The sequence below is a fragment of the Alternaria ethzedia genome, assembly GCF_023757985.1.
Source record: "Alternaria ethzedia strain BMP 0044 chromosome Unknown scaffold_13, whole genome shotgun sequence".
Taxonomy (NCBI): Eukaryota; Fungi; Ascomycota; class Dothideomycetes; order Pleosporales; family Pleosporaceae; genus Alternaria; species Alternaria ethzedia.
Genome location: NW_026056206.1, coordinates 189,854 through 202,543, shown reverse-complemented (window position 1 = coordinate 202,543; position 12,690 = coordinate 189,854). Strand labels below are relative to the sequence as shown.

The following is a 12,690-nucleotide window of genomic DNA, read 5'->3' as shown; positions in this document are numbered from 1 at the left end:
GTCATAGCCCCTGCCCTACAACAACGCCGTCCCTCCTGCCATCCCTCTCCAAACCACCAGAACCTTCCGACGCTGCATCAACAAGCCTTACCCCAGCTCCCTGCACGAAGCTCAAAGCTACCCCGCCATCCCCCCACTACCATCAGCCTTACCGAGCAAACACACCCGACAACCCCAGCAAACATGTCACACTCACACTGTCACGACGAGCATCACGACCACTCGCATGGCGACGGCCACGACCACAGCGATGACATCACGCCCGCGCTACAGAACATACTCTACGAACAACTCGACTTCCCCAAGCTCGTCACCCTCAACGAAGATGAATCCAACAGCGGCCGCGCAATCTGCCAGAAAACATGGGCACAGCGCCTCGACCCGGAACCCGAGCTGAAGAGCAGCGCTGACGAACAGATCCTCATGACGGTCCCCTTCACCGGTCAAGTCCGCCTACACTCCATCATCTTGCGTACAAGCCCCGGCCCCGACTGTCCCAAGACCCTCAAAGTCTTCGTCAACGAAGACTCGCTCGATTTCGAGATGGCCGCCGAGAAGGAACCTACACAGATACTTGAGATCAGCCAGACGAGCGAGGTGCAGGAGATACCCGTCAAGAGGGCAAAGTTCGGCACTACCCGTAGTCTGAGCTTGTTCTTCGAGGATAACTGGAGTAATGGCGAGGAGGACGAAACGCGAATAAGTTATCTGGCATTCAAGGGCGACTTTATGAAGCTGAACAAGGAGGCTGTTTCTGTGCTGTACGAAGCTGCTGCAAACCCTAACGATCATAAGAATATTGTGGGTATTGGACAGGGCGTGGGAAGGAGTATACAGTGAGCAGGATGGTTGCATTGAGCTACGAGTAGTCGCGTTGGAGGAACTTCACATAGGCATGGCGCATGGCAAGGCGTCATTATCAAGTAGCGTGGGTATGCTACAGAGTGTCGATTCTACGACCTTGACGTATGTACAAACAAATGCATTTCATATTCTGAGAGGTCAGCATAGGCGCATGGAATGTTTATGTGAGATGACATACTCAGCGTTGTATTTGCGCTTTCGTGGGTATCGTTTCCTCCGTGTGTGCATGTATGTCTCTATCCGATCCAAATAGCGCCCGCCATGTGGTTCTGCGCTCAGTCTCTTCTCTGGCGCTTGATGTCGTCCCAAACCGCGGAGATCGTTCGCTCTGGGCGTGCCCTTAAACTCCTTCGCCATTTGCGCATGTCTTTTTCGTATGACATCTTCCGTTCCCGTATCGCTGCCTCTCGCCCGCTCAAGTATGTCTCGTGCCGCCCAACACCTCGCCATGCACCTTGCCCCAGTCAATCTTCGTGTCAATCTCCTCATCCACTCTGCCCACCACCGCCACACTATCGCCCCGTATGATGTACAGCCCAAGAGGCACCTCTTCACTGGGTTCTTCGTCTTCTATCGGTCGGATGATGCGCTCGACGGCTTCTTGGAGGACGAGGTTCATGCTGCCGTCGCACGAGTGGAGGAGCCCGACCATGGTGCGGCCATCGAGGGTGAGGACTGATACGCGCTCTAGAAATTGTTAGGAGAACGACATGGCAAGGAGCTGTAGAGGCGAGACTTACTGTTTAGGTAGGCGTTTAGTGCCATTGTGAGGATGCTGTTTCAAAAACCGCTGGTCCAGATATTCGGTGGAAGTGCGTTACTCAGCCGGTACGTGAGCGCGCCTAGGTTGTTTTCTTCAAAGCTTTTCTGCGAAGGAACGAACGATGCTTGCGTAATGTTTCGCGGTATCGTGTCTTCTGGAAAAGGTTGCGACTTGCTGCGGGCTTATGTCGCGAAGTTGTAGAAACTCGAACGGATCTCTTCGACCGGTGAGACTCAAGGTGGATTATTGCGGGTTGGGTGAGCGAGAGAAAGCGACGTGTTGCTTGCGCGTGACGTGGTTTGATTTGAACTGGACATGAAGCTCGCGATGCTTTCCGGTGGAGCTTCAGATGGCACGTGCGCCGAGCCAATCAGCGCGGTCTTCCCTCCGCATCGCTGCTCTTCTCTCCTCCCTTCCCTTCTCCGTCACACTAGCAGATGCCGCGGTCCCTTGTTGCTCTCCATGTGAGCGCTGAATACCTCATCCTTCGGTTTACCCTGCTTCTACTGCTGCTACCCGCAACCCAGCCCGATTTGACCTCAGTATCTGTTCACACAGCGCCACTCTAGCCATTTCGCAAACTTGGACTTGCGAAGAACCACTTCATAAGAAGACTATAGATACTACTCCCAGGATATCCAATAATTGGAGGTCGGCCATCTGCGATGCTCTCGGTGGTTTGAGCGACGTCAACTCCTGCATGAAATGCATGCGCACCGTATGTTTCCAGTGCTGGTGGTCACACATCATCGTAGAACTCACCATCGATCAAGCACAACACGCATGCGAGATGTGTTGGAAAACGGTATTTGGAAGGTTTCATCCATTGTCTACTGTCCACCGTACATAGCGTCAGGCTAAACTACGAGGTAACTTCTGCAAATGTCGACTTCCAATTATTTGTAGGTCTTGCGTTCCAGGACTCCCAGACGCACTACCTTCCCTCCGACACTGTAACTCCAGCCCCATACATTACTCAGTCTAGCATTGGAAAAGGGTTCTGTTTATGCAGCCTCTGCCTACAACTTCTGGCCATATGCAGCGTCATATCATTGGGTTGCATCGGTCGACTCACACAGCCGACCCATGGTTACGTTGATAAGAAACACCCTCGATTGTGTATTCACAGACATATTTCGGCTTTTGCACATAAATATAACAACGCATATTTGATCATATTATCCTCTTTCACACTCCGACATTGCGAAAGCTGTGACAAGTCGCCTCAAGAGACTGTACAAACATGTTTTCCTCTACCGCCCGCATCGCGATGCTTCAAGCTCGAAGCTTTCACAAAACCGCCTTGAAGCCTGCATTCACTAATGCTACAGCTTCTGAGATGAAGGAAGGTCGTTCCCACCATCGCAGTACGCAGGATCTAATCGAATGTAAACAGTCTCCCACCACACTATCCGACACCAGCGCCCGAGCAGCATGGCAACACTACCGCGACGTCGAGGCCCACCAGATATGGCTCTCTTCCCCTCGCAAAGAGTCTTTCCCGACGAAATTGTCAACACAGCATTCACATCACCCCGACCCAACGCCCGCAATGACTTTCCGGAAAGACCGCGAGATGCACATAGCTGCACGTCGCGCGTCGGATACTGAGATGCAGGGAAAGATTGACCCAGATCGCAAGCTTGTGGGGACTCGGCTGGGTTTCATGAAGGAGACGAAGGAGACAAAGTCACTGCGCTCACGTTGGTTGGACGCGTTGTTGGGTGGTGGTGAAAGGACCTGAACTTCACGCTCGACGCGGCAATCGTTTTCTATAGAAAGTTTGAATCATTGTGAGATAGATCGATATGCATGCATGTATATTGCTAGCACCTCAATTCAGGGACGCGATATGATGTCGACTTCGCTCTCGTGGCTACGTGTTGGTGTTCTTTCCATCGCGGGTGCTGGAGTTGTTGGATGGTTCCCAGGCCCGTGGCTTGCCGACTCAGGTGTTGCTTAGTAATCATCAATAGTCTTCGCTTCTCCCTTCGGCACTCCTCGTTCCATCTCCTCATCATCGTCCATCCGTGACATCATCACCCGATTCACATCTGCAGCACGTCTTTGTCGCGTCTTTGCGCATCCGTACAGTACGAATGCCGTCATGATGAAAGCTATCCCGAAGCCTTGCCGTCGCGCTTCACGTGAGTGCATCTTATCGCTTGCTCGCTTCTGAACAATCATCTTCGTGGACCTCGGAACAGTTGTTTCTTGAACCGCCATCGCTATCATTCCTCTCAATTTACTCAATGTGCATCTTGGTAGAGCTGTGCACATATGCCAGCAACTATCCTCGTCCAAGTCTGGAAACATCGTGGCGATGGCGGTCCGCGCCTGTCAGTAACACTTACTCAATACGCCACGTTGTCCATGTTGCTCGGGTGACGGTTCTATCAGTAAGTCCTGTGGTTGTTGTTTTGCTTCGTGAGTGGAATGACAAACACTAGGAGGCTATGATATGTGGTATGATTGTCATCAAGCTACATGATCCTAAGGTAATCGACATTGACGCTATTTCTGGCCCATCACTGGGCAATTGTCACGCTTGCTTGCTATCACAGTGTTTATAAGCGAGGGCAGAGACATATGTATTAGAGAAAGCGACGGCTCCCTTCCCTGATTATCATCCATAATTCGCTACTGTCTCTGGTCTTTGTCACTACGACCATATTGGGTGGCGAGTGCGTACAATCTAGTGTTAATGTGGAGAGAAAGGGAGCGGGGCAGAAGGCAATTCCGTTAGAGGCCGTTGTCACGAGACGTTTACGCCTGCACAGTCAGTGCGCCGTTTCCGAAAGAACTGGGCGACCAATCAGCCAAGGGGTGTACGTGTATATCTCACCTTTCTAGTTTTGAGCCCGCAGCGCTTAGGACATTATCAACTCCGCATCGATATCACGGCCAGCAGGTTATCGTCTTGATACAATGGGTAGATACGCCAGAATCAAGTTGCAGACCAATGTCGCCATCACTTGGCTCATCGAGACTGCTTTCGAGCACGGTAAGTATTTATTTCCCCTTCCACCACTACCTACGGACCGTACCCTCTAACACGACTTTGTTGTAGGCAGCAATGTGCAAGTCGGTGGCGATACCAACTCCAGAGCTTCAGCCGTGGCAACGCCCACGAGCACTTCGATCAAGACAGGCCGGTTGAAGGGAAAAGCGCGCAAAGAAGCAAAGAAGAAGGAGCAACTGCAAAGTCAAGCACCCGCACCTAAGATCAAGGCCTCGAAAACAATCTACAAAGTGTCAACTGAGGAGATACTTCGCCAAGCCCGCTATCTGGAGAACCTTGACCAGGAACTCGTCATGTCTAAGCCTGCATGGGACGCCTTCAAAGAAGCTGTGCGAGGCCGTACAGAGTACGCCACCAAATTCGCTAACGAACAACCGGACCATGAAGGTAACGCCGGTCACGTATACTTTCTCGATACACTTCGACAGGTAGTCGACATGATTGGAAAGTTTGTTCGAGTCCAAGAAACCTCTCTGGATAATTCGGCAAAACTACAAGACACGGGTCTGGCCTTGCATAACCTGTTTGACATCCTACGGGACGTTGAGCTGACCGATGGTGTACAAGGAACAGCCAACCTGGCCACAACTCCCGACAAAGGTCCAGCTTACGGAGCGGCTGGAGCTGTACCATCAGCTCGTTATGAGCCCGCCATTGACTCCATCGAGGAATCACGGTTGCGCTGGCTCTGTTTCAAGGACGACGCTGATTCAATTATATCATGGGTGATCAACCTATGGAAGCAGTACTTTGACCAATCTGAGGAAGATGTAAGCTTAGAGACTACATCTCTCCTATCAGATCTAGCGCTCGATCTGTTGTATAAGATCGAAGACGACATGGAGCATAACAATGACAAAGTAAAGGAAGCCATGCGTAAGGAGTCAGCGTCACTCAGGAACTGGAGTTCGACCGTCCTTGCGCTCTCGGATTTCCGCGCCGCTATAAATAAACGTCCAGGATACCCGGTTGTAGTAAAGCTGGTACACAAGAGACATCCCCAACTCGGACTCGATCCGTACAAGGATTTTATCCTATTCGACGCTAAACTTGTGCGCTATCTTGCAGAGCTTCATTTAGAGATGGTTAGTCCTGACAGACCAATTGAGGTGCCCCACTGACTGCTCTCAGACACTGCGTTTTGATAATTGGGAGCTGAATGGACCACCGCCCAACTACCAACGGTGCATCAGTAATGCAAGCCTCGACCTCATATCCCGGACGCTCACTGGCGTATGTCGTGCAAACCAGGACTACATTGCCGCAAGTATTCTAGAGGGCATATGGGGTCTACATAGTCCGAACGCGCATGAGCCTTTCCACCGTGTTGCCCGGCTTGCGAACGTCATATCAGATCAGTCCGACCACTATCGTGACGATGATATATTGTTTCCGGAACGGTCCAAAGACAAGGTACATGAGTTTCAAATCTTGCTCTCGTGGACCTTTGAGTGGCCTGGAACAACCCTGCGATATTTCGACCTTCGAGCCGTCGACTCCGACCACCCTGCCGCAGCCCTCTCTGGATTCCACCGCGACATCTGGAAGCATCTCGATATCAGTGTGGCCAGGAAGGAACATATTATCAGGGCATGCGCATCAATTCCCGACCCCGCAGGGACGCCCGAGGCGCGTCTACAATTTGGCGAGGAGCATGTCATGCCATCAGAAGACCCAAACTTCCTGCGCAAGAACAATCCGCTTACACCGGCAAAGTTAGCTCTCAACTTGCAGTTTCTACGGGCTGAGATTGGTCTCGACTTCGCGAACGATGATCTTAGCTTGTTCCTCATGTGTCACTTATATAACGCACTTCGGCAACTAGGATATCTTGACGTTGCGTGGGAAACGCTCGACTCATTCATCGACATGCACATCAAGACCATATTCCTTGGTGCACTTCCAAAGGAAAGCGCAAAGCAAATATGCAACCGTGCTTCCATCGCGATCGGATGTGCGCCAGAACTTGTTCGAGCTCGCAACACTGGGAAATGTCGGGAGGCTACTATCAAGAATATGGCGGTATTGCGAGAGAAGAGATTTGGCGCCTTAAGTTTCCCACCCAGCATGGCTATCGTTGCAGATCATCTGCATGACCGTGAGCCTCTGCGGCGCACATTGACGCGTCTCGATGCTGAGATGGTTGGGAAACACTCTAAAGAGAACAAAAGCTCCCGCGTCAAATCATTCCTCGACGAAGAAAACCCTACCACCTTTCTCGACCGTCTTCGCAACCATGTCGCAGACTTCCCACGGTACCTCGCGCTCGACTGTATCGAGCTGACACGCATTTGCGGCGGTCTTCTCAGGAGATTGAGGTCGGATGAGGTGAAGATACTCATGAAGCACGCAGGAGTGGACGAAGTACACCAGCAATTTGTCGCGTTGCTAATCATCCAAGAGCTTGACAATGAAGAGTATGTGACACGACCAGGTATGCCTGTACCGGAAGTCGCGTACGCAATAGAAGCTGCGGCTATACTGAAGGAGTACATTGAAGGTGGCGAGGATGCTCGAGCAGCGACCAAAGACTACGTGCAACGCAAGGAATGACGACTTCCATACAATAGATATGTTCGCATAATCTCAGTGGCATATCCGCATACTATCCAGATCCAAACCCCAATCGTGAGATCTCCCTCTTGTCACAGCGCATAATCCTCTAGCAACCCTGGAGTTCTTGTCAAGCTTGTCATAGATTGCCTCGTGCGCTCGCAGCACGCTTTGTACCCTGCACGGAGGCTCTTCCCCCAACGAAGTTTCATTCTATCTCGGAAAGCAGTTACAAAATTTCCACCAGGCATGCTACACTACGAAAAGTCACCGCGTCGTCAGCCCGGTCTACGCTCAGTCCGGGCTGGAGAGTGAGCTATACCCAATGCGGTATAGCTGCTCGGGGGTCCGCATCTGGGCAAGCTCCAGGAGCGCGTCGCAGCGCGTCCTCGGTCTCTCTTCGCCACAACTCCGATGGCGTTCAGGCTTGAAAACAGGAAGTTCGGTTTCCTTCCAACTATACACTGTCACTTCTCCTATCAATCTGGACGAGGATGTGTAAATGTCTCTCAATGCCCGCGGAATCAGCATACGTCCGAATGATGTCACATCGGACGCATTAACCGACGCGGAGAATAGCGCATCAGCACTGTATCATGTCATTCGCCCAGTGCTTGCTGAAGGATGTGGGATTGTGCATTTGCTGCTATTGTCGTTGCAGCGGGGGAACCAAGCATTGTATACTCAAAAGAAATCGCACGACCTTGAGCTCGCGGCCCACTGGAATGTCGACAACGACCAGCAGTTAGGTTTCCATTACATTTCTCGACAACAAACTTTTCAACACTGTTGCAGCACCTATTGAGCCAGGTATCCTTTCTCCACGTCGGATACCAAAACTCGTGCCATGTCGTCAACCCGCACCAATGAGCACAACAGCGGGAAACGAGACAGTAACGCATCACAGCTGCCAGTATGGCGCCGAAGATTGCGTCGCATAAAGTTGCCGATACTCCCAGTTCACAACCAGGAGGGCAACAGAGATCTCGAAGTCACCACAAGCAAAGGCCATCTCTATCTTCTCGACCAGTTTCGCGACAAAGTACCGCTACGCATTCGCAACAGACTTATTGCTGTGATCTCTGAATTTGTGGGAACGTTCTTCTTCATGCTCATCGGGCTGGGCGGCAACTCAGCCGTCATCAACGACACAGCGGCTGCTGCACAGTTCAATGGAGGAGATGCTTCAGCAGACCCTGCTAAGATCCTTCTCATCGCTACGGTCTGGGGCGTGGCTGTCACGGTCAATGCTTGGACCTTCTTCAGGATTAGCGGTGGGCTTTTTAACCCTGCTGTAACTATGGCTTTGGTGCTCATCCGCGCTGTACCACCACTTGATGGTCTTCTCGACGTCTTCAGCCAGCTTGCAGCATCCATCTTGGCAAGCGCCATCGCTTATGGACTCCTACCTGAAGGTGCTCTGGCAGCCACTGAGCTGGGAGAGAACACCACAGTCACGCAGGGGCTGTTTATCGAAATGTTCATCACTGCCCAGGTCGTTGTGTCCATATTCATGTTGGCGACGGAAAAGCACAAGGCTACATTCATCGCGCCTGTCGGTATCGGATTAGCTGTATTTGCCTGCGTTCTCATGTAAGTCTTCCCTATGTTCTCCGCAGCTATTTGTAGTCAGCACTACACTATTAGGGCAAGTTACTCATGAACTATAGGGCTTCAACCTACACCGGCGCAGCAATCAACCCAGCTCGCTCTTTTGCGGTCTGTGTGGTGCAAGGAAGCTTTCCACACTACCATTGGATCTATTGGGTTGGTCCCGGGCTGGGTGCACTGCTGGCAACTGCTTTCTACCAGTTGGTACGCAAGCTGGAGTACTGGACGGTGAACCCCAACGTCGACGACTACGAGACGAAGGTCGGCGAGACCATTCGAGACGTCGCGAGCAGAGTGGCAGACATATCAAATGTTCCAGGCACGAGGTCAAACGATCGGACGAGAATGCCGGATGGACTGTGATTGTTTGACAGATCCACTGAAATTCAATCTGTTCAACACACAAAGCAGACCTAGTCAATTTGTGTCTCTTCTGGTCTTTGCATAGAGTACATACAGGTCATCCGGTGGTTCTATACAAATACGCGTACATTTGCAATGATATAGCTACCTAGGTACCTAGGTATATCGGAAGCGTCTACAGATAGCAGGAAAGCATTGCGGTATTGGTACGGCCGTAGTGATCAGGATCATTTGCAATAGAACGATAGCTTCAGTTGTCAGTCCGGTCCTAACTCCAAGAAACAAACAATGCGGACGCGATAAGGTCGGACATGCTTGATGCACGGGCCATTCGGACCCGCTGGTACCGTAGCGTGCCCGAAACCTGGCAAATCCCAGATGCCATCACCATCCACCAACATGCCCAGGTATGAAGCAATCCCAATCTCTTTGGCGGAATGCCAGGCTCTACACTCTTCACTGACCTTCCTATTCAACATTACTGCGCCGCTTGCAAAGGATGCGGGCAACACGAGGCGCCCACTGCAGACCTTGTTTATCCGAGATGCCGGTTGCTGGTGCCTCTTGGCGGGGACGCAGCGCGCCTTGGGAGGCTTAACACCTGCTCAATGCGGCAACTACGATGCGCATATCAATTAGACTGATAGATGCAGTGGAAGGTAGATAAATAGGTTCGTTGGCTGGCCTGAGCACGACAGGTGCTTCGTTGCATTCGTCTTGAGTTTCTACCCGACGTATCGTTCTTGCTTCTTGCAAGTGCGTCGCCATGCGCTCTTTCGCAATCCTCGCTGCGGCGCTGCCGTTGATTCACGCCATCGACCCTCCGCGCATGCCACACCAACCTCTCGGCAATGGCACAAAGCGTCTGAGTTACAATGAGACCACCAACGCTCCTGGTTCTTTGACGCCCTCAACCCGATCTTTCACCTGGGTTGGCACCGGAGAGGATGGCGATTACATCTACACAGCCGCGTCTGGAGACTTTGTCTTCGAGAACGTCGCCACTGGCGAATCCTCAACTTTCATCTCGGCTGATCAGGTCCCGGCTGACTACTGGGACTACTTCATCTCGCCCGATGCGACCAAAGTCATGTGGGCCGTCAACTACACCAAGCAGTACCGCCACTCTTACTTCGCCGACTACCTGATCATGGATGTTGCGAGTGGAGAGTCCGTATCTCTTGACCCCGAGTCCGTCGGCGATATTCAGTACGCTGAATGGAGCCCGGTTTCGTCATCTCAGGTTGCATTCGTCAAGGGCAACAACCTGTACATGTCCACCAACGGCACCATCTCCCAGGTTACTGAGGATGGAGGCCCCGACTACTTCAACGCTATTCCTGATTGGGTCTACGAGGAAGAGATCTTTGGCGATCGCTACACTCTGTGGTTCTCTCCCGATGGAACTAGGATTGCTTTCCTCAGCTTCAACGAGACTGGCGTCGGCACATTCAGAATTCCATACTATATTGAAGACGATGCGGAATACGTTCCCGTCTACCCCAACGAATTGGAGCTCCGCTACCCCAAGGTTGGCACCAAGAACCCCACGGTGGTCATGAACTTGCTTGATGTGGAGTCTGGCGAATACACCAATGTCCCCATTGATGCTTTCCCAGAAGACGACCTCGTCATTGGCGAAGTTGTCTGGCTTACCGAGGAACACAGTAAGGTCATGTACCGCGCTTACAATCGTGTCCAAGACATGGAGAAGCTGGTACTTGTTGATGTTGAAGCTGGGTCTTCCGAGGTCACTCGCGAGCGTGACGGTACCGATGGATGGCTAGAGAACTTGATGCAGGTTCGATACATCGGAGCTGTCGAGACCGCGAACGCCACTTACGGAAACGCTACCGAGTACTACATGGATCTTTCTGATATGAGCGACTGGGCGCATATCTACCTCTTCCCCGTCAGCGGCGGAGAGCCCATTGCGCTGACATCTGGCGAATGGGAGGTTCTCAGCGTTCTCAAGGTTGACTACTCTCGCGGACTCATCTACTACACCTCCACCGAGCACCACAGTGCTGAGTCCCACATGTACTCTGTCAGCTTTTCCGGCGAGAAGACTGCCCTGGTCGACGATACCGTGACCGCTTTCTGGACCGCATCTTTCTCTTCCGGTGGCTCATACTATGTCTCTCGTTATGCCGGTCCCGACGTGCCATACCAGGAGCTCTACTCCATCAACTCCACCGAGCCAATTCGCACGATTGTCAACAACACTGCGCTTTACGAGAAGCTTCGGGGCTACGCTCTTCCCAACATTACGTACCTTGATATGGAGCATCCTTCCGGATACACCCTTGATGCCATGCTCCGTCTTCCTCCCAACTTTGACCCCAGCAAGAAGTACCCTCTCATCCTCCTTCCGTACGGTGGTCCCAACGCCAAGGAGGTACAAAAGTCCTTCAACGCGCTCAACTGGAAGGCTTACATTGCATCTGATCCCGAGCTCGAGTACGTGACTCTCACCGTCGACAACCGTGGTACCGGTCGTAAGGGTCGTGCTTTCCGATCTCTCGTCACCTCTAACCTCGGTGAACTTGAGGCTGAAGACCAAATCTGGGCTGCCAAGGAGATGGCAAAGAACGAGTGGATCGATAGCGAGCACATTGGTATCTGGGGTTGGTCGTACGGCGGCTACCTCTCCTCCAAGGTCGTTGAGGTCGGTGACCCAATCATCAGCTACGCCATGATCACCGCCCCTGTCAGTGACTGGCGTTTCTACGACTCTCTCTACACCGAGCGTTACATGAAGACACCCGATATTAACCCCGAAGGCTACAACCGCAGTCGTATCCACGACGCTACTGGCTTCAAGAACATCGCTGGTGGTGTTGTCATCCAGCACGGTACCGGTGATGATAACGTGCACTTCCAGAACTCGGCTGCGCTAGTCGACCTTCTCATGGTCAACCAGGTCACTCCTGAGAAGATGCAGAACACTTTCTTCACCGACAGTGACCACAGCATCAACTTCCACAACAACGGCAAGTTCTTGTACAAGCAGCTGAGCAAGAAGCTATACGAGGAGAAGGCTCGTAAGGGTGACAGCTTTGGCGGACATCAGTGGAGCAAGAGGGCTTTGGGACGGAAATGGAGGGCTTGAAAGCGCTTCAAGCTCAGTCAAAAGTTCCGTGATACTTAGTTCCAACAATGCCATAATGTAATGACTATTCAAACGTCTACCAACTCTCACATCACATCTCATCTTGTCAAGCACCCACTTCACTATCTACCTAGTTTCGAACGATTATGCCTTCTTCGTAGTCGTCATCATGTCGTTTCGAAAGAATCAACGCGTCCAGATCGACAGTGCCGAATCGAGAGCGCCATGTTTCAGGGCGTCAAGGTCTGTAAGGCGAATTGCCGCTTCTACAGCTGACGTGTGTGTCTAAGTGAATAACCGAATCAGCAAGGGTGACAATCAACGCTGATTCCTAAGACAAACGCGCTTTCTAGTCGTATAGTGAAGAATCTAGCACTCGCTAGTCGCATTGCGCCCGTCTTA

At 51.9% G+C, this 12,690-nt stretch overlaps 5 protein-coding genes across 5 annotated transcripts; 4 read left to right on the top strand and 1 right to left on the bottom strand.

The window, feature by feature from the left end:
* Window positions 1-183: 183 nt before the first annotated feature.
* On the top strand, window positions 184-840 carry J4E87_005918 (uncharacterized protein; the record flags this gene model as incomplete). The annotated part of the gene is made up of 1 exon (XM_049377523.1): window positions 184-840. One exon carries the CDS (start codon window positions 184-186, stop codon window positions 838-840), a length of 657 nt encoding a protein of 218 aa, XP_049232564.1.
* Window positions 841-1,279: 439 nt separating this feature from the next.
* Window positions 1,280-1,629, bottom strand: J4E87_005917 (uncharacterized protein; the record flags this gene model as incomplete). The annotated part of the gene is made up of 2 exons (XM_049377522.1): window positions 1,280-1,551; window positions 1,605-1,629. 2 exons carry the CDS (start codon window positions 1,627-1,629, stop codon window positions 1,280-1,282), a joined length of 297 nt encoding a protein of 98 aa, XP_049232563.1.
* Window positions 1,630-4,555: 2,926 nt separating this feature from the next.
* J4E87_005916 (uncharacterized protein) lies at window positions 4,556-7,202 on the top strand (the record flags this gene model as incomplete). The annotated part of the gene is made up of 3 exons (XM_049377521.1): window positions 4,556-4,631; window positions 4,698-5,734; window positions 5,781-7,202. 3 exons carry the CDS (start codon window positions 4,556-4,558, stop codon window positions 7,200-7,202), a joined length of 2,535 nt encoding a protein of 844 aa, XP_049232562.1.
* An 847-nt stretch (window positions 7,203-8,049) lies between these two features.
* J4E87_005915 (uncharacterized protein) lies at window positions 8,050-9,176 on the top strand (the record flags this gene model as incomplete). The annotated part of the gene is made up of 2 exons (XM_049377520.1): window positions 8,050-8,795; window positions 8,873-9,176. 2 exons carry the CDS (start codon window positions 8,050-8,052, stop codon window positions 9,174-9,176), a joined length of 1,050 nt encoding a protein of 349 aa, XP_049232561.1.
* Window positions 9,177-9,942: 766 nt separating this feature from the next.
* Window positions 9,943-12,288, top strand: J4E87_005914 (uncharacterized protein; the record flags this gene model as incomplete). The annotated part of the gene is made up of 1 exon (XM_049377519.1): window positions 9,943-12,288. One exon carries the CDS (start codon window positions 9,943-9,945, stop codon window positions 12,286-12,288), a length of 2,346 nt encoding a protein of 781 aa, XP_049232560.1.
* Between the last annotated feature and the right edge of the window lie 402 nt (window positions 12,289-12,690).